This window comes from Meriones unguiculatus, chromosome 12, assembly GCF_030254825.1.
Source record: "Meriones unguiculatus strain TT.TT164.6M chromosome 12, Bangor_MerUng_6.1, whole genome shotgun sequence".
Lineage (NCBI taxonomy): Eukaryota > Metazoa > Chordata > Mammalia > Rodentia > Muridae > Meriones > Meriones unguiculatus.
The window spans coordinates 90769294-90794047 of NC_083360.1; the positions used below are offsets into that span (position 1 = coordinate 90769294).

Sequence of the window (24754 nt, forward strand, 5' to 3'; positions counted from 1 at the left end):
GGTTTTACTTATAATCATTGTGTTCAAAATAAGGGTATTTTTTATTTTATATGGTTATATGGTTCAGAGGTCCAAAATTTGAAATTTAATTCCTGGGGCAACATGACTGTGGTCCTGGGTACAAGTTTAGACAAAGAAGCGGGCAAGCTGAGACAGATCCGCCCTCCTGCAGAAAAGTTACCAGGCTTGTGCTTGAGAGATACCGTTGCCTGGCAACGCACCCAGATGGTCCCTACTCCCCCACCCAGATGGCCTCTCAACAGTGACCAAGGTCACATAGCCCTGCTTCTAAGAAAGACCACAAGATGTGCTTGCTAATCACCCCCCCTCCCTAACAGGACATTCCAAGCATTGCTTACAATCAAATATCCTCCAGATGGCCAAGCCAGAACCATTATGGCCTTGGTGCCTAAAATAGACCAAGGCTTCGAAATTCCCTGCTTGTGGTTTTGCCTTTAAAAACACTGTTCCCCTAAACCTCCCCACCACATTCCTCTCCTTCTTCCACAGGAAGGTTGTGACCTGAGCTTGAGCTTGTATAAAATACACCCTCATGTGTTTGCAGTGGAGTTGATTCCTGGTGTCCTTGGGGGTCTCACAAACTGAGCGTAACATGGTAAGAATATTTGCTGTTTATGTACACAGATCAAAATAGAGAAATGTGCAAGACAAGGTAAAGAAGTAATAACCCAAGCACACACATTTAACCCAGCACAATTACACAGGAGTATCACAAGATTGAGATCAACTTACACTGCCCCAATAGACCTGTTAGAACAGAAAGAAGAAAGGGAAGAGGGGGGAAAGGAAGGAAAGGAAGAAGGGCAGACTTGTTATTAAAACATAAACCTAAGCTATATGCTGGCAATCATGTTTAAAAAAAAAAAAAACAAAACAGCAGACAGTTTCTGACTGTTCTCATGTTAAATCCTGAAATCAAACTGAAAAGTTCAATCCTTAGCCAAGTATGGCAGGATGTGTCTATAATCCCTGCACTCTGGAGGCTAAGGCAGAACTTCCAAAAGTACATTACCTTGCGATACATTATGAGTTCCAGTTCAGACCAGCTTGGGCTAGAATAAGACATCTTTTAGATGGAAAAAAGGAAGGAAGAAAAGAAGGAAGCAAGCAAGCCAAGAAAGGAAGAAAGCAGGCTGGAGAGATGGCTCAGAGGTTAAGAACACTGGTTGTTCTTCCAAAACCATCTATAGTGAGATCAGGTACCCTCTTCTGGAGTGCAGGCACATAGGTAAGCAGAATGATATATAAATAATAAATAAATAAATTGAAGAAGGTGAAGATAGTTATGATGACAATGATATGCTTTTGGGCTGGAGAGATGGCTCAGTGCTTCAGAGCACTGTCTGCTCTTCCAAAGAAGCCAGGTCCAATTCCTAGTACCCACATGGCAGCTCACAACTGCCTGTAACACCAATTCCAAGGGATCTGACGCCTTCACACTAATGCACATAAAATAAAATTAAATAAATTATAAAAAGAAAGGAAGGAAGGAAGCAATGAAAGAATGAAGGGAAGGCAACATTGTGTTTTAAAACAGTGGCACGCTCTGTCCACTGAAGATAATTTCATTCCACACAGCATCAATGCTCTGGCTCTCTACACTTGGACTTGTGTTCAGTCACAATCATACCCAACAAATCACTCAAGTTGATTTTTCTAGTCAATCGCCTTGGAAGATTCCATAACTGTATTCTGCCCCACAACCCACTTGATCTACTGGTTTTACCCATATTAGCTATTAGTATCAGGCTCATTAGTAACTGGACATGAAGAAAAAATGCTGTAACAGCCAAGGAGAATATAATTTCTTTGAAAAGGGAACAACACACCCTAAACATCATTCCTCCAGAAAAAAAAAAAAAAAAGAAAAAAGAAAAAAAGAAAAAGAAAAGAAAAGAAAAATGTAAAATGCCATACAAGTCTGAAAAATAAAGGTTAGCAGATAATACTGGTGCAACTGTCTGCTCAGAATCACAAAAAGCCAAAGATGTGACACATGAATGTTAAAAACTGATGCTTAATCAACTGAACCCCCTCTTTTCTTTTTATTATTATTATTAAGAACACTGAAAATGAGGCAGGCAGTGGTGGTGCACTCCTTGAATCCTAGCATTTGGAAAGCAGAAGCAGGTGGATCTCTGACTTTGAGGGCAAACTGGTCCACAACCAACCAGAGCTGTACAGAGAAACATGGTCTCAAAAAATAAAAAAAATTAAAAAAGCACCGATAATCCAGAAAGTAATTGGGGACGGAGAGATGGCTCAGTGGTTCAGAGCGCTGTCTGCTCTTCCAGAGGACATGGGGTCAATTCCCTGCACGCACACGGCAGCTCCCAGCGGCCTGGAACACCATTCTGACACCTCCTCTGAGCTCACAGCTGCCAGGCCTGCACATGGTGCACAGACCACATGAAGGCAAAACACAAAATAATAAATGTTTCCAAAGATAATATACAAATCGTAGTGCTGTATCAACATTAACTTCCTAATTTTGATCATCATATGGTAGTTATATAACTAGGAGAACTATCACTGCTTTTAAGAAGTTCACATTGAAGTACTAAAGTACCCAGGATCAATGCATTATCTCTACAACTTAATCTCAAAAGGGTTTAGAAAAATAATAATATGGAAAAAAAAATGAAAAGAAATGTTTTTAAAAAGCAGTAAAAACCCAAACCTGAAAGAAAATTACAAGAACTCATTGAACCAGAATTGATTATTTCTATTATTTAATTAAGAAAGCAGCATAATCAAATGAGAAACTGCTAACACTTATTAGAAAATGAAAATTGAAACTAAGTGAGACACCACTAAACTCCAATGAAGACGGACTGAAAGTGTTGAGGATATGAAGCAGCTGAAACTCTAAAATATTTATCGAGGGAATAGAAAATGGCAGAGCAGCTTATAAAAGCCTCTAGATTGCTCTCCAGAGGGAAGTACATACTTAGCACATCAAGAAAAATGAATACATCATCACACAATACTGACTGCACATATTCATACCAGATTTGTCAAACACTGAAGGCGATTCAAATGGGTAAACAATGGTACATCCATATAATAAAATACAGTACTACCCATAATAAAAAGGAATAGACCATCAGGCCATGTAACAATAAAGCCTGGTATGGAAGGCACATGTCTGTAATCCCAGCCCTTGAGAGGCAGAAACAGAAAGACCACCTCCAGATCAAGGCCAAATCATGAACTACACAGGGAGACCCTGTCACATAACAAAACCAAACAAACAAAAACCAAACAGGAAGACAGAATCTGTTGGTGATGGAATGATTCTGTAGCTTCGAAGCTGACTATCAAAAGTCTTAGAAACCGGGGCTTAGAAGAGGGTTCAGCAGCTAAAAGTGCTTGCTACACAAATAGCATGCCCTGAGTTCAAATTCCTAGCACCTACATGAAACCCCAGGCTACGCACCTATAACCTCAGGGGAATATGGTGGCAGAGACAGAGTGACTAGGGTTCAGTAAGGTAAATCTGTGTCAAAGGAAATCTGTTCCTAGTGACAGACCAGGACACCCAATGTCTTTCTTACGTTGGTTTTTACATACATGTGAGTGCACATGCATGCACGCACGCACACGTACACACACATATAACCCTTAAAACTAAATTTTACTAAATGTAAAATTTTTAAAGATTTTTATAGTCACAAAGAGAAACTACTTCCACAGATATTTTATTATCGTGTGAATGACAAAATCTAGATACTCTCATTTTATAAATGAAGCAACAAGCATATAGTAAATGAGTATATACAAATTATATGTGGTATGACCAAAACTAGAGTCTAGATATACTAATCCTACTTCAAAGGTATCTTCTGAATTTCTCTGGCAATTTCTCCTCATATCTCTGGCAATCTTATGGTAAAAATATGTTCCTAAAAACCCAACAAAACCAAACAGAAGAAAGGAATAAAAAGAAAAAAAGCTATTGTTATTGGAAGTATATAACTTAGGATTTGGCTGTGATCCTTAAGAAAATAAAAGTTCCTCATTGAAGAAGTCTGACTCATGATCCACAGGCAACAAGTGATTATTTCTTTCATAGAACCTGAATCTTTTCATATGAAGAAAAAGCAAACAGGTTTTAGCAGATAACCTTGAACGACTGCTCCAACCAGACACCATTGGTCTTCAGCACTGCCATGGACAACAGGGCAGCTTCAATTCAAAATGGATTTTTCAGCTTTAAACATTTTCAAGTCCCTAATATTACCACCACCCAAGGGTAGAAAAACAAGAGAAAAATCTTTAAAAATAGCCTTTCAGTTTCAAAATCAAAGGAAGCACGTAAAATATTTGCCCAAGAACATCCTCTAACAGTTTCTCTAACAAAAGCATTTTTAAAAGTACATCTGTACCAAAAGTAGCATACGTCACCTAAAAACAACGGTGTGGTTTCTTCTAAAGTGGTTGCATTAGGATCTGCTCCAGCTTCCAAAAGAATCTGTGTGATCTTCCAGTGTCCTTGACTCACACCAAGATGTAATGCACAGAAGCCCTCAAAAGTCTTTGCCTTAATGTAATTTTCAGATGAATCTATGGGAAAAGGGAAACCTGTTAGCCAAAGGATTATCAGTCCTACTTTGTGGGCATTAAAACAAACAACCAACGAACACCAAAAAACACAAGATTGTATGAGGAACTGAATAAAACCAGTGAGTCAAAGAATAGCACGACAAGAAAGGACTCCAATGAGAACAGCTCTTCGGCAATCTTGCCACAGAAACACGCACTGTCACCACTCTCAGGGCATTGTAACCTGGGAGAATGGAGCCGATAAATGAGGCAACTGAAGTCTCATGCAACAGCCACCTTTATTCAGGGCAACAGATAATACTCTGAGGGCTAAGGGGAATCATCTAATTGTACTTCAAAACACAACATAAAGTCTGTAGGGAGGAAGGGATAAAATGATGCCTTACATAATTTTGAAAATAATGGTATGACTACAAACTATACATAAACACTGCACTGTAGCTGACAATGGTTAGGTTTTTTTACAAGATAGAGATGAACAATTCTAAAACTACTTTTATACAAAGACTACATCAAACAAAGAATGTACTGCAGATCTTCTGGAAATGGAGGTTTCACGTAAGTAACAGGAAAGCCAGAATGAATCTAGAATGTAATTCTAGATTACAGTCCAGGTATCAACACATACATACACATATGGGTTATAACCCATAAATTCATTTTCTAGTTCTGGAAGAGCTTAAAAGCAATCACAGGCCAGTGGTATTCAGTCCCTCGATCTTGGTTTAAAATATCATTCTCTAACAAAAGAAACAGCTATAAATCGTCTGATCTCCAGGACAGCTACACAGAGAAACCCTGTCTCAAAAAACCAATAAACAAACAAGCAAACAAACCCTTTTGATCTACAATGCTGCCCTCTCTGCAAGATAGGCTAGGGCAATGGTGGCCTAAAGCTTGTGTATGTAACCAACCAATATAGGATTTGACTTAAGACCAACTCCACAAGATGGAATCCATACCAAAACTGCTTGTTTGACCAAGAACCTGAGACTAGATAGCCTAAGTACCTGGGGTAAAATAAAATACTGCTGTTGTTAAAAGATACAGATAGATAGATAGATAGATAGATAGATAGATAGATAGATAGATAGATAGATATAGATAGACAGACAGACAGAGAGACATGCATGCATAAACATGATTAGACAGACAGACAGATGGCTATATCAATAAAATGATTCAAGGATATTCTGCCATACTCATAAATCAGTGCCTTGTTCATTCATCATTAGAGAAGCTTAATCCTGCAGATAGTAACAGATATAGAGACCCAGAGCCAGACATTACACACAGAGTAAAAGATCTTAGAACAGGCCAGTTGTGGTTGTCGTGGTCGCCCTTAATCTCAGCACCTAGGAGGCAGAGGCCAGGTGGATCTCTGTGAATTTGAGTCCAGGACATCCAGTGCTCTATTACACAGAAAAGCTCTGTCTGGGACAAAAAAAAAAAATGTGTTTAAGGAAGATAGTGTGTTTAAAGAAGATAGTGTGTTTGAGGACAACTGGGGGTGGGGTGGGCGGGGAGAGACCTTGCAACACTCAGCCCTAAACAGGGTGTCTCAATCAAATCCTCATCAAGGCTCAGGGAACCTTGTATAAAGGTGGCCGAAAGAGTATAAAAGTCCGAGGGGATGAAGTCAACCAAAAAAATAAGATCTCTATCGGCATAAGGAAAGCTCACATGAGCTCACAGAGACTGGGGCAGCATGCACAGGGCCTGCATGGGTCTGCACCAGGTCCTCTGCATACATATTATGCCTTCCAGTTTAGTGTGTCTATGGGATTCCTGAGCATGAGAATGAGTGGGTCTCTGATTCTTGTGCTATCTCTTGGGCTCTTTTCCTTCTGTTTATTTTGTCCATTACAAATGTATTAGTTTTTGTTGTTATCTTATTATATTTTATTATTATCCCTTAGAGGCCTGTTTCCCCATGAGAGACAGAAAGAGAATGGATTGTGATGGGTAGATAGGTAGGGGAAACTGGGAGAAGTAAAGGGAGGAGAGAGTATAATGGGAATATATTATATGAGAAAAATTGTTATAAAAAACGGTAAAACTTAAGGAAAGACAGACTTTGACTCACAGTTTGAGAGAGTCTAGTCTATCACAAAAAGGAAAGCCTGGCTGTAGGACTGTCCTGTGGCAAGAGCAGGAGACGGGTGTTTACATTTCATCAGCAGTAAAGAAACGGCCTTGGAAGGTACCTTGATAATCTATGTAGAAGTAAAGGTGAATGAAAGTACTATTACAGACATTATTATATTTAAGGTATGTCTTGATTGGCACACCTGGAGAGATTGTAATATTCACCTGGTCAGCTTCTGGAACAAACATCACTGGAGTGCTGGCATTCTCACTTCCAACAAAGTTTATTGATTTAATGGATATATCACGAAATACTAACCCAGTGAGAAGTCTTCATGTCAAATATGCTGTATGCATGCAGAATCTTACCAGCTCTCATTGTGGTCATGAACAAAGTATCTGTGCTTTGTTGGGTATGGCTTCTATGAGGTCTGGGCAAATCACTAGTGATGCAGACAATTATGAGAGAAATATCATCCTGAATATGACCATCTCAAAAACTCACTGACAGGGAAGATGCTTAACCCTCATTCAGAAGGACAAACGCGACAGACATTGGAAGCAGAAGATAGGGAACAGGACAGGAACCTACCAGAGAGGGCCTCTGAAAGACTCTACTGATTGAGGTATTGAAACAGAGGCTGAGACTCATAGCCAAACTTTGGGCAGGGAATATTATGAAAGAAGGGGGAGATAGAAAGACCTGGAGGGGACAGGAACTCCAAAGGGAGACCAACAGAGCCATAAAAACTGAGCCCTGGGGGCCCTGAAGACAATGATACCCAACCAAGGACAATGCATGGAGAGGACCTAAAACCCTGGCTCAGATGTAGCCCACTTGAGATCCAGAACCATGTGAACTGGACTTGTGTCAGCCATCTGTGCAGAAGTGACAAACGCTCTCCAGCGCCACCACAGCCTATGCTTGCTGACACAAAGTGTACCCCCACTTATAAATAATGAGCTAGCTTACCACTTTTAGCAGTGATATGTAGCAAACTTAATGTGTTTTATTGACTACAAAAAGGAAAAACAAAACTACATGGTTCTTGGTAGAAGGTAGATTAAAAATTAAGAACAAAACCATTTGGTGAGGCCAAATCTCAAAACTGCTGATCAGAAGGGTGAGAAAAGTCTGTGTCAAGCAGATTACATTATCAAGCTTTATGGGTGTAAAATACCACCCTTACATCAAAGGGAATAGATATTTTGAGCCAAACATGAAGACCGTGGTCTGGAAACATGACCATGGTCTGGAAATAAGGATTCGGGATGCCTTGTTCCAATGCGGAAGCATATCATACATGAAGACATTTTCTAAATATGTTGGCAGAAACATGAAGTATTTGGAATATGGAAAAATGGGAAATGCTGTCTACAGGCCTAATATGTTACCTGATAACACCCTTAGCTTTGAGTTGCTAGAAGCTAATAGCCTATTACATTAATAGACTACTTTTACCTAATAGCTAAAAGGATACTAGCTCAGATACAGATGTGGGGGATACAGACCCACAATGACAATGTTTTGTCAGTCCATCAACCTCATAGAATCTTCAAACTTAACATGAAACCACTTCCATATAGAAACATGTTACTGAGCACAACTTAAATCCATATTCCTGGGCCTCTGTCATTCATATTCAGCATAGAATAAGCCATTTTGGCACTGGGAACTGGGCTCTGTCAGTAAAAGCATCTGCTACACAACCATGAGGACCAAGTTTGAATCCCAGCACTGATGTCTCCCTGTCCCCCACAGCATTAGCTCTGAAACTCACTGGCCAAACAGCCTGGCCTAATCAATAAGCTCCAAGGTCAGTGAGAGACTATGACTCAAAAAGTAAGGTCAGAGGCTAAACACACAGCTCAGGGGTTAAGAGCACACTGTTCTAACAGAAGATCTGAGTTTAGTTCCCAGAACCTGCATCAGGCAGCATACGACCACCAGCTCCAGGAGACCCAGGGTTTTCTACTAGCCTCTGTGAGTACACACATTCACGTGCGGTTACCTACACAGAGAACACACATAAATCAGGCGGCTCACAATGAACTGAGACGACAGCTCCAGGGAACCTGACACCCTCACCTGGATTCACTGGCATCTCATACATGTGACATCCCCTCACACAGACACACCTTACCTACAAATAAAAAAACTGTTTGAAAAATTCTGAATGCTTTTACCATAAAGAAATGTTAAAGCAATATCTTAGTTAGGGTTTCATTGCTGTGAAGAGACACGATGACCAAGGCAACTCTTATAAAGGAAAACATTTAATTGGGGCTGGCTTACACTTTCAGAGGTTTTATTAATTACCTCATGGCGGGAAGCACCGCAGCGTGCAGGCAGACATGGCATTGAGGAGCTGAGTTAAGTGTTGATGAGAAGGCAACCAGGAGACTGTTTCATACTGGGTGTGGCTTGACTATTTAAGACCTCAAAGCCCCGCCTCCACAGTAAAACACTTCCTCTAACAAGGCCACTCCTAAGAGTTCCATGCCCTGTAGCCAAGCATTCAAACACATGAATCTATAAGGGCCATACCTATTATCTAATTTAAATACCATAATATATATGTGTATATGTATGTATGTGTGTGTACACACATTTTGAAACACCACATAAAATACTTTTATGTATCACTGTAAAAAGTAGGGCTAGAGGCTGGGCATGATGGTGCACTTTTTTAATCTCAGCACTCAGGAGGTAGAAGCAGGCAGATCTCTGTGAGTTGAAAGCCATCCAGATCTATACAGTAAGTTCTAGGATGGTCAGGACTAAATAGAGAGACCTTGTGTCAAAAACAAATAAAAACAACAACAGAGAGAGAGAGAGAGAGAGAGAGAGAGCTGAGACTACAATTTCAGTAGTAAAGTGCTTACCTAGAATGTAAAGCAGAGAGTAAAAAAATTTACATGGTTGAGGAAGTGGCTCATTAAATAAAGCGCTACATAAACATGAAGATGTAAATTTAACCCTCAGTACCCACATAAAAAGCTGGTTCTCCAATATGAACATGTTATCCTAGTACTGGGAGGCAAAGACATGAAGCTTCCTGGCTCACTGGCCATCTAGTCAAGCTCAATCAACAACATTCAGGTTCAGCGAGAAAATACCTACTTCTTTTTATGTATAGATCTAAAAAAGTTTAGGCTTTTCCAAGGAAATTGTGAGATAGACAAAACAGACAGAGAGATAATACACAATGAATGGATCGGGTATGTGTGTCAGTGTGTAATTTATATATTTTTAGGTTGTGGTGGTGGTTTGACTAGGTATGCTCCCCGACCCCCACACCCCTGCTGCCCCAGGCTCATGGGTCTGAATGTCCAGTCCGTAGGGAGTGGGACTATTAGGAGTTGTTGGAGGAGGTATGTCACTGTGGGGTAGGCTTAGAGGTCTCCTCTGCTCACACTGTGCCAGTGTAGAACAGTCTCCTTCTGCTGAGGATCCAGATGTACAACTCTCAGCTCCTCCAGCACCATGTCTGCCAGCAGGCTGCTATGCCAAATATAGTTCAAGCTTCGAGCACTCAGTATGCAAAATTATAAAAATATGTGCAATATCATACCATCACTCTCCATCCATTCCTGCTTTACTTTTTATTTTCTCAAAAATGAAACAATCCTGCTTAATGGCTTTTATCTATGTCTCCTAACAACAATACAAGAACTATAAGGGCAGGTACTCTGGTATATGCTATACTACAAATATAAACTCCAAGTAACTGGAAAATTTCTCAAATGAAAAGTATTTTTGTTTGTTTGGTTTTTTCGAGACAGGGTTTCTCTGTGTAGCCTTGGCTATCCTGGACTCACTTTGTAGACCAGGCTGGCCTTGAACTGAAAGAGATCCACCTGCCTCTGCCTCCCTAAGTGCTGGGATTACAGGTGTGAGCCTCCACACTGAGGAAAAGTCCTTGTTTAAATCTTTGTTTTTTCTTTCTATTTTTTTCTTTTTCTGTTTCTGTTTCTTTTCTTTTTTTTAAGATTGGAGGTTGGAGAAATGGCTCAGTGGTTAAGAGAACTTGTTGCTCTTGAAGAGAACCCAGGTTTGGTTTCTACCAACAACACAACGGCTTTCAACAATCTGTGACTCCGGTTCCATGGGATCCATCCTTCTCTTCTGACCACCAAGGGCACCAGGTATGCACATGGTGTGCATACATATATGCAAGCAAGTGACTCACACACATAAATATTTTAATTTTTAACAAGATTAATCCAAGTAAAACTCTCGTAGCACTGTCCCTGCTGTTTTATTTCCTTTTCTGGGTGAAAGAAGAATACATATCATGAGTAATTTCCAAAGCTGAAATTAAAGCAGCATGGTACCCTGCCATATCACCTACATAATGAATAAAAATAAACAAAGAGGCTGGGCATGGTGGTACATGCTTTTAATCACAGCACTCAGGAGGAACCGGCAAGCAAATCTCTGAGTCCCAGGCTAGCCAGAGCCACAGTAAGACCTTGTCACAAAAGAGAAACAAAATCAAAAATAAAGAGGCCAGTGAGATGGCTTAAAGGGTAAGGACACTTGCTGCTAAACCTGATAACTGAAGTTTAACCCCCAGAACCCACATGATAGAGGGGAAAACTGGCTCCCTCAATATGTCCTCTAACCTCCACAGGCATACCGCAGTACATGTATGCCTCACGCAAACAAATTAAGTAAGCATGTAAATAAATGTAAAATAAATAAAGTACAAACACTTCCAGTATAAAGGGCAATATTTATAGATGTTTAGATGGAATACCAGCCAAGGCAGAAATCTTACCATCCTTAATAGGAGAGATACTGATTTTAGGATTATAGAAAACAAGTGCTACCAATTATTACCATCTTATTTTCTGATATTAGTTATTACAGACAGTCCCACAACTTGCATTTGCTTTACCTGTGTGAATTAACATCTGCAAGCACTCTACAGAGTTGTGATAAGCTGCTTCATGAATTGGCATCCATCCCCTGTTATCAGCAACATCCACACTTCGACCTTTTTTGAGCAGTTTCCTTAAAATTTTAACATTTCCTTCTCTGGTAGCAAGTCCAACTGCAGAGCATGTATCTGAGTAAGCCTCCGTAAAATTCATCCTTTTGCTCAGCCAGTCTATAAAGCAAGGCAGAAAGACAATACTACAGTCAGTAAAACAAAACTGAACTAGATCAGCACATCAGTGGCCCTGTTTCATATCTCACATGAGAAAATTGAAGAAACTGTCAGGACACACACAGCCTGTGCTACAGCTTAACCCAGATGTCCCTCACATCAGTTCCCAGCAATATTATTTAAAATACCAGGGGAGTTTTGGGTCTTTGTAGGGCAAAGTATGTATGTATCACTTAATTTTCAATTTTTGAGCAATTAAAATACATAATATACTATACTCGTAAGAATACAAAAAAAAAAAAAAGAACACAGCCCAAAGGAAGACTAAGAAAATAGGTTTCCGAATAATAATAACCCACGATTCTATAAATTTTCCTACCAATGTTTATCTAAATGTTAAGATGTCCTGCCATAGTTTCGCAAGAATAGAACTACCTGAAAGGGAGGCAATGAAAAACTTAGAAGAGTTAAGAATGAAATCCAGGGGAAAAAAACATTTGAAACTAAATATAAGAACACTCAACAATCCAAAATATGGACTCATTAAGGAATATACATCATCCTCCAAGCTTCCTGTAACAAACAAAACAGTACCCATTCATCTGCGAAAGGAACTCTAGAGACAGCATTATAGAAACAGTGATGGAGTGTAAGTAATGTGTCAGCACACCTGCGCTTCTCTGAGCCGCAGAGAACATTAAGCATGAACACGACTCTTTTTGGCAGTTTAAATACATGTTAGGTTTCAACACTGGGACAAACGGCTGAGGAGCCCATTTAACATCAAAGCCAACACTGGCCGCCAGGTTCTCCCTGCATTCCGTAGTCCCTATCTGTTACAGGGCCCTCCTGGCTGGCATACTCCGTCCCTACCCTAAACCTCTCCAACTCAGAGGGTGAGTTGCCCTTATCTACATAATCCCACCATTTCGGATGCCTGGTCTCTTTCACCTATTCCTCTTCTGCTACACTGGCTCCCCACTTTCCTCTCCTCTTTCCCTCACCACTCGCCTCACATTGCACAGCTCAGTTTGGTCTTGTCCTCTCTAGGCTCTCCCAGATATATCTGATTCTATGCCTCCCTTTTACCTATAACAAAATTCTCTCCTCCCCCATACCTAGAAGCAGTCATGTTCTTTTCCTTTTTATTTCTTTTTTTTCATCCAGTGTTCTAGTTGCTCTTTCACAGGCATAAAACTGGTGTTGCAAATTTTCTGCTTCTATTTGAAAGGCAAAGGGAAGAGGTTTTGGTCATATGGTGATTATACTTCCAGGATCTGCTACTCAGGCTGTTACACGTCGGCAGCTAGCCAATTTTCAGAACACAACAAAGTGCCTATGTGCCGACTGCGGTGCCTATAAGAGAGTACCAGCCAGGGGTCCTGCCTTTTCTTCTCTCTCTCTCTCTCTCTCCTGCCTTTTCTTCTCTCTCTCTCTCTCTCTCTCTCTCTCTCTCTCTCTCTCTCTCTCTCCTGCCTTTTCTTCTCTCTCTCTCTCCTCTCTCTCTCCCTCCCTCCCTCTCTCTCTCCTCTCGAAAGAAAAGAGGGGGAGAGCTGCTGCTCCAATTACAATGTCGCAATTTTCTGAAGAATTGTGGGTAATGTAGTCCCCTGACTCCTACCCCCCTTGCACCACAGAAGCTCTGGAAAAAAACGTTCCTGGAGACTGCAACCCAGTATGCTTTGCGCTGAACACCGGGAGTAGCCAGCGCGCCTGCCGCCGCCCCTGCAGCCGGTTACTCCCCTGGCTGCAGTCCCGTTCTGAAGCCCGGAAGCTGGCCAGGGTCCGGAAAGATGTGGGTGTTTGGTTACGGGTCCCTCATTTGGAAGGTGGACTTCCCCTACCAGGACAAGCTGGTTGGTTACATCACAAACTATAGCAGGCGCTTCTGGCAAGGCAGCACTGACCACCGCGGGGTCCCCGGCAAGGTAAGGAGCCAGTGCCCGCACACCTAGCTACGAGGCAGAGCACTGGCGTAGAATAACGCTCTCCGCAACTTCGTTGGCCACCTGTCCTCGCCTCTCTCTCCAGGACGGTCACCTTGAGACCTTTTCAGAAGCCAGCAGTTCGTTTTTGGTTTGGGGGTTTTGATATTGTTTTGGTTTTTGGTTTTTCGAGACAGGATTTCTCGTGTGCCCTCTGGAACTCGCTTTGTAGACCAGGATGGCCTTGAACTCCCTGGGATCGCCCACCTCTGCCTCCCAAGTCCTGGGATTTAATGGTGTGTTCCACCATGACTGGACGAGCAGTTAGTTTCTAAAGGAGAAGGCACAGGCACGCAAGCTCGCACAAGGCTGAAGTACCTGGGGCAGCCCTTGTCTTGCCAACCCCCCAAAAGTAATAAGGATGAATTTTCATGTCAACACATGATCGATATGTAAATTCGTTGATATGCTCGCAATATGCCAGTTGTTTACTACTTTGAATTTACGTGTGACCAAAATTTTCCAATTTATCTTTTTAATGTTTTAGTTTAAAGATGCCTAAGATCACAAAAGAACTAGTTTACAAAGTTATTTCCAATTTTTATGCCCATGGTGATTATTTTGATTGGGAGATATAAGCAAAGTTATGTAAGGTTTGCAGTTCGTTATGAGTAAAACAGTACAAAAATCTACGTTACTCTTTCATGGTTCCTTCTCCAGAGTGCTCTTGGATTATTAATGTAAAATACAAATCATTTTATCTATTTTCAGTCGGTCACATAAGGCATTCATCTCAGTAGGGGTTCTGAGAATTAGAAGCAGCCCACAGCTTTGCACTGGCTTCAAAACAACTAATCTGTGAAAAAAAATAAAACAAGTATGCAGTAACTAGTAACTTGTTTGGTTAACTTCTAACCTTTGTAGTACTTCATTTTGAATGCTTATATGTTCTCTAAAATACTCTCAAAATTAGCCTAGCCTGCTGGTTTAAGTCTGTAATCCCAAATAGCGTCACAAATTCAAGACCTGCCTGGACCTGAAACTCAGAAATTAAAAAGGGGGTTGGGATATACTTAAGTAGAGTTCCTGCCTAGCACATATAAGGCCCTGAGTTCAAGTCCCAGCACCATTTTTAAAAATACTCCAAAGTACAATATTCTAAAATGCTGGAAGCCAGCTATCAGAAGAGATTCTTGGAAGGGAAAGACCAAGATTCTGAAATAGTTTGTACCTGCTAAAAGACACATGAAAAGCATCTGAGTTAGAACCATTCTAAGTTTGTCAATTAAGAATTAAGGTAGACTTTCCTGACCTGCTGGAACCCAAAACTGAGGGGGAATGTTTATTTACAGCCAACAGAAACATCATAACCAAAGAATTCAAGACAATTACACAACAATATTCAAGACATCAGTTTTAATATATGTTTCTTACATAATATGTGTACTGCCAAGCAGACTGCTGGTAAGAAATTGTCTAATCAATACACTCAAAAGTCCATGGGTTTTCTTGGGGGTGAAGGAGCTGTTTGGTTTTGGTTCTATGTATCACTTTTAAAAGTAGGGCCAGAGAGCCTGCATCGTAGTACATGACTTTAGTTCCAGCATTCAGGAGGTAGAGGCCAGTGGATCTGTGTGAATTGAGGCCAGAGCTACATACTGAAACCCTGTCTGGGAGGTGGCAGGGTCCCATGGTTCTTTAAAAGAAACATTTTTAATAAATAAGGCCAGTGATGTGTCTCCTCAAGCAAACGACAAAACTGATTCCTACAAGGTATCCTCTGACCTCCATGCACAAGCCATGGCACAGGTGTGCCACATAAAGTAAATAAATGTAAAAAAATAATACGCCAATGTTTCTTTATACTTTAGCCTACTGAGACAAGAAAGGAAATCTAGAGCAGGGAACTCCATTGGCTAATAGTTTTACACTTTTCATTTCAAAAAATTCCATCCTTGAAAATGAAAGGAAATATCGCGTACTAATTATGTTCCAAATAAAGTATTCTTTTTAAGAACTAGACAAAACATCATTACTTGACTTCACATTGTAATTCACATTTGTCTAAGTGTTAACCATCTGGATAAGAGTAAAAAAGCCTACAGAACTATTCAGCAACTTAGAATGATACTTCTTAGGATATACTGTTTTTTTTACAGCAGGATGTACCCAGTAAATTAGTTAATAAGAAAGGTACATATACACAAGCTTATTCCCACATAGTGTAGCAGAGAAAATAGTGTTTGACTTTCTTCATTAGACTTTAATTTCTTCCTAAGTTTTTGTTTATTTGTTTTTAGAGACAAGAGTCTCACTTCACATTCCTGGCTGGCCTGGAAATCACTATGTAGACCAAGCTGACCTCAAACTCACAGAAATACAACCACCACACCTGGCAAAGGTATCATTTTAATTTGAAAAAATCAGGAACATTTACTAAATCCTTAACTTTCCTAGATTAAAAGCATTCCTCATCACCCAATAAAAACACCATTTCTGACAATGATAAAGCATCTTCTAATCCTATTCAGTTTGAAAGACCTCTTTTTAGCCATGAATGGTGATGCACACTTGTAATCACTGAACTGAGGAGGGTGAGGTAAGAGGATTGCCACATTGGGGCCAGCCTGGGCTACACAACAAGACCCTGTTTTGTGGGTCTTTTTTCCTTCTTCAAAAGTGAAGAAAGAAATGAAAAGGGCAGCTTATAGCTCAGCTAATATTAATCTCTACTACCACATAAACTAGGGTGTGGGGGAACTTTACTCCTACTTCAAGAGATAAGAGGTGGAATATCAGAAGGTAGTTCTAGGTCATCCTCAGCTACAGAGCAAATACCAGGCCATATCGGGCTACATAAAACCCTGTCTTAAAATAAAATAAGGAAAGAACCCTTTCTTCAGTTTCATTGCTTATCAAAGAAAACATTTACAAACATACACTGCTTTTCAAAAATGTTTAAAGACATGACTGTAAGAGTTATAAAAAGAGTTTTAAGTAAGTCAGTTTAACTCAATGAGAAAGGTGGGAAGGAATGGGGTTTGTAGTTTAGCAAAGCACTTTTGTTGGTTTTATTCTGTAGAATATCACAACCTTGAAAGATTTAAAGCTAGAAAGCTATTCTTGGCTCTCCCTAGAGTAGGAAGAAGCAAAATCAGAGGCAGGCAGAGAAATCTTTAAGGAGATGACTGGATAATAGTAAAAGAACCAAACTGGAGTGAAGAGATGGCTCTGAAGTTAAGAACTCATACTGTTGTTGCAGAGAAGCCAAGTTCACTTCCCAAGACCTACAATGGGCAGCACACAACTACCTGTAACTCTGGCTCCCAGGGGAGCTGATGTCCTCTTCTAGCCTCATGTGCATACAACCCCACACAGACACATAAGTTTTTAAAATATGTACTTATTTTAGTGGGGGGATAGTGTACCTTCACATAATTTTAGAAGACAAAAGTTTTAAAGACAAAACTATCCAGAACTGGATGAGCTGGGCAGAGGGGGAAATGAGCTAGAATGCAAAATTGTCACCCTCAGTGCAGGAATTTTTCATTCTGCATCATTCTTTTTCTTCCTCCTTCCATTGTAATCACTGTACATTTTACCAACCTGATATTCCCAAAATACTTCTTCCATCATATCAATCACCTGCTACCCACATGCTACAGGTTTCAATTTCTAATTTCTCACACATTTCAATGGCTTATTTCCACTAACTTTAGTTGTTAGTTGTACACTGACTTCAATTGTGCTTTTTTTGTTTTGTTTTGTCTTGTTTGTCTTTAGCCTAAGGTTCAAGATAGGAAAAGTGTCTACTTCTACTAGGAACGCCACCTCCACTCCCTCAACTCTCATCTCTGGCTTTACAAATCTGACTCTATGCAAGCTCCAGTCATCCTTCTGAAATGTCTCTCTCTTGAGGGGGAACCCTCTGCTACAAATGGCAGTCTGGGGAGGCAGAGACAGAAAGTTCTCCAGGAATTCAAGGCTACATAGTGAGTTCTAGGTAGCCCAGACTATAGACTTAGAACTATCTGAAAAGAACAATTGATTAATTATTTAAAATTTAATTAATTAAAATGTACTTAAGGCTATGATAGTCCTGCCAGGTAGTCTGTCTTGTATAAGAACAGTCAACAATTAAAAAAAAAAAAAAAAAAAAAGTAGACAATTTCTAAGCCATGCATGGTGGATATAATCCTAACACTTCAGAGGTAGAAGCAGGAAAATCAGGAATTCAAACCAAGCCTTAGCTACATAGCAAGTTTGAGGACACTCTGGGCTACAAGAGACTTTTTTCTCAAAAATTTATACACACACACATACACACAAATAAATACATAAATAAATGATAGGCAGACAGGTCGGTAGGTAGAGTGATGAGGTCTAGTATTAGCGTCTTATTAAGTCACTGTGACATTCATTTATGAGAGTATAAAAGCAGCTGCTTTGAAGCACCCTTTGGCATAAATACAAAGGTAAAGGTGCTTCATAGCTACAGGCCAAAAAAAAAAAAAAAATCAGTCATTCATTCATAACTGAGACCTAAGAATGTCCTAGTAGTGGTTCTGAAAGCATGGATGCAATAGTTTCACTAAGCCAGCTGGCATGCTATTATAAATACCTATTATCGGGCTCCAGACCTACAGAATCAGATCTATTAGAGGTGTGGCCTAGCAATGATTTAATCTACTCCCTAAGTGGTTAAGACAGATGTAGTAGAGCGTTATTATTCTATGACAAGTTGTTAATGTTTAGTTATATAATGAACTTCAATTCAGAAGAAAAAATACTTATTTCTATCTTTTTCAAAACAGCCTGGAAGAGTTGTGACCCTTGTTGAAGATCCTGGGGTATAGTATACTTATTTTTTTTTTCATAGACTTAATTAAACTCTTAGCTCTGTGTTTTAATAATCAGTGAAATTTTATTAGTCATCACAGAAAATCTGTATTAAACTAAGTCTAGAACTCTTTTCTGTGTTTGTATTTTAGCCTCTTGTTGTTTTTTTATCTATTTATTTATTTATTCATTTATCTATTTATTTTTATTCTCTCATAGATATTGTATCCTGACCAGTTTTCCCTCCCTCCTCTATTCCCAGTACCTCCTCATGCACCTCCCCTCTCCACCAATCCACTTTTCCTCCATTTCCCTTAAGAAAAGGCCAGGCTTCCCAGTGATATCAACCAAACATGGACTAGGCAGCTTCCCTCATGTTAAGGCTGGATGAGGCAACCCAGTAGGAGGAAAAGGGTCCCCAAACCAGGTAAAAGAGTCAGAGACATCCCCTACTCATACTGTTAGAAGTCCTAAACTGAAAATGAAGCTATACAACTGTAAAATATAAAACATGAGTTTGACCTAGGTTTGGGAGGTTCTTTATTTGTTTGGCTGTTTTTAGTTTTTTGGGGTTTTTGTTTTGTTTTTGTTTTGTTTTGTTTGTTTGTTTTTTGTTCAGACAGGGTTTCTCTGTGAAGTCCTGGCTGTCCTGGATTAAAGGCATGTGCCAACATGGCCCACCACCCAGCTTGTGTATTTATTATGGAGGTGTTTTTCTTGGGTTTCTGTTTGTTGTTTGTTTGTTTGTTTGTTTTTTTAGTGGTTGTGGGAAAGTTACAATCAAACCAAAAAAACACAACAAAGTGCAACCAAATGAAATGATACAAAAATCTCCTTTTTAGGACTTTTCTAAGTGAGTTTGGTGACTAAGAATTTTTGTGATCCTCTTTGATAATAATGGAAACAGGCTCCATATAAGCAAATTATGACTAATAATCAAGTAGAATCCTTAAAGCTCTCTTGCAATTTATGTGGAATCCAGTATTTTTCAGTAAAAAGCTAAAAGTTTCTAACTCACTTTATCAACAGCACTTGTGATTTTTAAATGAGTTTGAAGCACTCAAAACTTTATGGATGGTACTCAGTTTCTCTAAACTTGAACAAATTATACAACACAAGCATCAAGCAGCACCAGGAGTACTGCCGCCTGCCTGTCAGGAAGCTGAGGCAGAAGAATCACAAGTTCAAGGCCAGCCTTGTTCAAAACCATAGTCCTTATCTGAAAATTTAAACACAAGAAGAGGCAACCCTTAGTAGCATTAATTATAGTCTAGGTTACAAAACACTTCCACCAGTTTATAGTGGGAGAGCCATCTAAAAGCACCTTACCTTCAAAACAGCAACTATAATTCCTAGTCAGCAAATGGCACTATTCTTCCACAGAATTTCTTAATAATCAATAAACAGGACATTAGTTTAAAAATAAGACCTAATATAGAAATTTCATGGAAAAGACCTATCAGTCAATTACTTATTCAGAATAAAGGTTTTTAAATACTGTTTTTCTTAGTTGTTTATAAGATATCCTTGGTCATAATATATCCTCACATAGTTTGACAGTGTATTCTTTTGATTTTCGACAGGGCAGTGTGTGGGGTGTTGCTTACAAACTACCAGTAGGAAAAGAAGAGGAAGTAAAAACATACCTTGACTTCAGAGAGAAAGGCGGCTATAGAACCACAACCGTCATTTTTTACCCAAAAGACCCCACAACAAAACCTTTCAGTGTTTTGCTCTACATCGGAACGTGTGACAACCCTAACTATCTCGGCCCTGCACCTCTGGAAGACATTGCTGAGCAAATTTACAATGCATCTGGTCCAAGTGGAAGAAATACAGAATATCTTTTTGAACTTGCAAATTCCATTAGGAAACTTGTGCCAGAAGATGCAGATGAGCATCTCTTCTCTTTGGAAAAATTAGTAAAGGAACGTTTAGAAGGAAAATAGAACCCAACTTCTTCAAAGAGGCAGAGCTATTAGTCTTCAGAAAATAACATCAGTACAAAACAGCACTATGTTCTGGACATTCTTACTTGAACATCTTATTATTTAATGTTGTAATTGTAACATCATCAGAATTTACAGTTTATTTACAAGTGTCCTAAAACAAATTCAGAAGATTAGCATAGAGAGAAAGAGTTCACACTCTACAAGCGTTTCCTACCTAGATGACACTTGAACATTTGTTCATTAGAAATACAGTCTCAATTCATGTCCTGTTTTTATCAGACTAACCATGATTTATAGTATATAAGCTTAAAATAATGTTATTAGAAATAAATGGTAATAGATAAAGTTCCAGCACTGATTGTTAACTTCCTTGTTACTTGGGATTAAATGAAACTCAAATGTAGGCTAAAATAAATTGGATTTTTTTTTAATATAAAATTTTCCTTGAAATTGTAATGTGCTATCTTCTCCATTTGTGGAAGACGGTGTTTTATTACAAAGAAATACTCTACCATGGGTTATATAAATCAGCAAACTATTGATAATGTCATTTACTTTGTATTTATATCATAATGAAACTAGGAAAAAAAAGTTTGGTTTTCTGATAATTACCAGTTGGTAAAACTGTATTTGAAACAGATTTTATAATTATAATTTCTCAAAGTAAGAAGTGTCATTTCCTGATTATATTCTATATTTTTTCTTTTTAATATCTTATAATCTAAATAAGAGCACCAACTATCTATGTGGCTACACGAAGCTAATTCTTAAATTATTGACTTCATAAAATTAGCCTCGATTTTTTTTATTAAGATATTTAGTTTATATCCCATCATAGCTTCCCCTCTCTCCTCTCCTCTCAGTCCTTCCCTTTCACCTGGCCTCCCCACCCCGACCCACCACTCCTTCCCTTCTCCTCAGAAAAGAGGAGCCTGCTATGGATATCACTTGGCATATCAAGCTGCAGTAAGTTTAGGTAAATCTACTGAGGCGAGGCAAGACAGCCCAGTTAGGGGAAAGGAATCCAAAGGAAGGCAATATAATCAGAGAGCCTCTGCTTCTCCTTTAGGAGTCTCACATGAAGACTGCACAACTATTACATATGTGCAGAGCGCCTAGGTCCCTCCCAAGCATGCTCTATGGTTGGCAATTGAGTCTCTATAAGCTTCTTCACTGCTTCCTCCTCTTCTTCCAAAGGATTCCCCAAGCTCCACCTTATGTTTGGCTGTGGCTCTCAGCCATCAGTTTCCATCAGTTGCTGGATGAAATCTGTCTGATGACATTTATGCTGGGCTTCTGTCTCCAAGTATAACAAAATATCATTAACAGTGTGTGGGATGGGCTACCTCTCATGAAATTGGTCTCAAGCTGGGCCAGGCATTAGCTGGCCTTTCCCTCAATGCTCCATCTTTTAACCCTGCACATCTTGCTGGAAGAAGAAATTGTGGCTCTCAAGTTTTGTGGCTCAGCTGGTGTCCCAATCCCTCTAGCAGATGGCTTACCTAATGACAGGAGATGGCTGGTTCAGGCTCCATATTCCTCAGTGCTAGGAGTCTTAGGTAGGGTTACCGTCATAGAGTCCTGGTGGTTTCCATTGTTCTAGGTTTCTAGCTCCTCTCAGAGATGCTTACCCTCATCCCAGTAGTCTCTCCCCTCCATCCTACCCCCAACTCGTCTCTCTATTCCCATCCCCATCCCCTCACCCACCCAAAATTCCATCCACACCCATGTCTAATCTATTTCCCCGTCTCTGTGATATTCAAGCACCCCCCACCCCCGTTATCTTGCTTCTTTGGGTCTGTAGTTTGTGGTAAGTAATAATAACAACCCATTTTTACTGGGTTATTTGGTTTGTTGGTGTCTAATTATTGAATTCTTTATATATTTGTGATATTAGTTCTCTGTCAGATGTAGAGTTGGTGAAGATCTTTTCCCATTCTGTGCTTTTGGACTAATATCCACTGAAAAGTATGTACATACCATATCTGTCTTAGCCTGGGTTAAACCACTCAGGATGATCTTTTTCTAGTTCATTCCATTTACCTGCAAATTTCATGATGTCATTGTTTTTAACAGGTTAGTAATACTCCATTACGTAACCTACCACTTCACTGGTTCAGGGACATCTAGGTTGTTTCTAGTTTCTGATTGTTACAAATAAGGCTCCTATGAGCATGGTTGAGCAAGTGTCCTTGTGGTAAGATGAAGCTTCATTTGAGCATAGGCCAAGGAGTGGTACAGCTGGATCTTGAGGCAGAGCCATTCCCAATTTTCTGAGAAACCAACAAAATTGATTTCCAAAGTGGTTGTATAAATTTGCACTCCCACCAGCAATGAAGGATCGTTCTCCTTGTTCCACTTCCAGGCCTTCATGAGCTGTCCCTTGAGTTTTTAATCTCAGCCATTCTGAATGGTATAAAGATGGAATTTCAGAATAGTTTTATTTTGCATTTCCCTGATGACTAAAGACACTGAACATTTCTTTAGTGCTTCTTTGCCATTAGAGTCCTCTGTCAAGAATTCTCTGTGTAGCTTTGTACCCCATTTTTAATTGGGTTATTTGGTTTGTTGATGTCTAATTTCTTGAGTTCTTCAATTATTTTGGATATTAGACTTCTGTCAGATGTAAGGTTGGTGGAGATATTTTCCCATTTTGTGGGCTGCTGTTTTGTCCTTTGTCATACAGAAGCTTTTCAGGTTCTTGGGGTCCCATTTATTGTTGATCTAAGTGTCAATATCTGTTGGGGTTCTTTTCAGGAACATCTTTTGCCAATGTGTCCAAGGTTGTTCACCACTTTCTCTTCTATTAGATTTAGTGTATATGGTTTTATGTTGAGGTCTTTGATCTACTTGAACTTGAGTTTTATAAAAGGTGATAAATATAGATCTATTTCCATTCTTCGGCATGCAGACATACAGTTAGACCAGCACCATTTGTTGAAGATCCTATCATTTTTCCATTGTATGGTTTTGGCCTCTTTGTCAAAAATCAAGTGTCCATAGGGTTTATTTCTGGGTCTTCAATTCAATTCCAGTAATCAACCTATCTGCTTTTATGCCAGTACCATGAAGTTTTTATTACTATTGCTCTGTGGTACAGCTTGAAATCGGGTGGAGATGCCTTCAGAAGTTCTTTTATTGTATAGGATTGTTTTGGATATTCTGGAGTTTTTGTTTTTCCATATGAGGTTGAGTGTTGCTCTTTCAAGATCTGTAAAGAATTGTGTTGGAATCTTGATGGTAATTGCATTGAATCTGTAAATTGCTTTTGGCAGAATGGCCATTTTTACTATGTTAATCCTCCTACCAATCCATAAGCATAAGAGATCTTTCCATCTTCTGTTTTTCAATTTCTTCTGTGACTTGAAGGTTTTTTTTTTTTTTTTGTTTTTTTTTTTTTTGTACAAGTCTTTCAGTTGCCTGGTTAGAGTTATACCAAGATACTTTACATTATTTGTGGCAACTGTGAAGGGTGTTGTTTGACTAATTTCATTCTCAGGTGGTTTATAATTTGTATAAAAGAGGGCCACCGATTGTTTTGAGTTAATATTGTATCCAGCCACTTTGCTGAAGGTGTTTATCAGCTGCAGGAGTTCTCTGGTAGAATATTTGGGGTCACTGACGTATACCATCCTATCATTTGAGAATAATGATACTTTGACTTCTTCCTTTCCAATTTGTATCCCCTTGATCTCCTTTAATTATATTACTATAGCTTGAATTTCAAGTACTATATTGAATAGATATGGAGAGGGTGGGCAGACATGTCTTTTCCCTGATTTCAGTGGAACTGCTTTACGTTCCTCTCCATTTAACTTGATGTTGGCTATAGGCTTGCTGTATGTTGCCTTTATTGTGTTTAGGAATGTGCCTTCTACCCCTCATCTCTCCCAAGATTTTTAATATGAAGGGGTGTTGGATTTTGTCAAAGGATTTTTCAGTGTCTAATGAGATTACCATGCATTTTTTTTCTTTTACTTTGTTTATATGGTGGGTTACATGAATGAATTTTCCTATGTTGAACCATCCATCATCCCTTAATCATGGTGGCTGATGTTTTTGATGTGTTCTTGGATTTGGCTTACGAGTATTTTATTGAGTATTTCTGTATCAAAGTTCATAAGGAAAATTGGTTTGAAATTCTTTTTTGTTGTTGAGTTTTTGTGTGGTATGGGTATCAGGGTATGGTGGCCTCATAAAATGTTTTTATTTTGTGGAGTAATTTGAGAAGTGTTGGTATTTACTC

The 24754-nt window shown here is 39.3% G+C and overlaps 2 protein-coding genes and 1 long non-coding RNA gene across 10 annotated transcripts in view; 2 read left to right on the forward strand and 1 right to left on the reverse strand.

Moving 5' to 3' along the window:
* Asb3 (ankyrin repeat and SOCS box containing 3) overlaps positions 1 to 24754 on the reverse strand; it is a 78517-nt gene that overhangs the window by 39734 nt on the left and 14029 nt on the right. For 2 of the 6 annotated variants that reach the window (XM_021629287.2, XM_021629292.2), the window contains exons 2-3: positions 11580 to 11792; positions 4429 to 4587 (exon numbers count right to left, since the gene is read on the reverse strand). In XM_021629287.2, the coding sequence (XP_021484962.1) occupies positions 4429 to 4587; positions 11580 to 11775 (355 nt within the window). In that variant the 5' untranslated portion in view covers positions 11776 to 11792. Of the gene's footprint in view, positions 1 to 4428; positions 4588 to 8764; positions 8820 to 11579; positions 11793 to 12462; positions 12579 to 12910; positions 13226 to 24754 lie in introns of those variants that run through there. The other 4 variants (XM_060366181.1, XM_060366182.1, XM_060366180.1 and 1 more) reach the window with 4 other exon arrangements.
* On the forward strand, positions 8574 to 10926 carry LOC132646871 (uncharacterized). The gene is made up of 2 exons (XR_009585213.1): positions 8574 to 8659; positions 10669 to 10926. It is a non-coding gene; the product is annotated as an uncharacterized LOC132646871 (long non-coding RNA).
* On the forward strand, positions 13272 to 21178 carry Chac2 (ChaC glutathione specific gamma-glutamylcyclotransferase 2). Of its 3 annotated transcripts, XM_060366183.1 has the most exons (5): positions 13600 to 13720; positions 15070 to 15181; positions 16018 to 16118; positions 18532 to 18567; positions 20140 to 21178. In XM_060366183.1, the coding sequence occupies exons 2-5, from the start codon at positions 15157 to 15159 to the stop codon at positions 20503 to 20505; spliced, it is 528 nt and encodes a 175-aa protein (XP_060222166.1). In that variant the 5' UTR covers positions 13600 to 13720; positions 15070 to 15156; the 3' UTR covers positions 20506 to 21178. The 3 variants fall into 3 exon arrangements, with proteins under 3 accessions (XP_060222167.1, XP_021484995.1, XP_060222166.1); XM_021629320.2 differs by lacking the exons at positions 15070 to 15181; positions 16018 to 16118 and having other exon boundaries at positions 13292 to 13720; XM_060366184.1 differs by lacking the exons at positions 15070 to 15181; positions 16018 to 16118; positions 18532 to 18567 and having other exon boundaries at positions 13272 to 13720.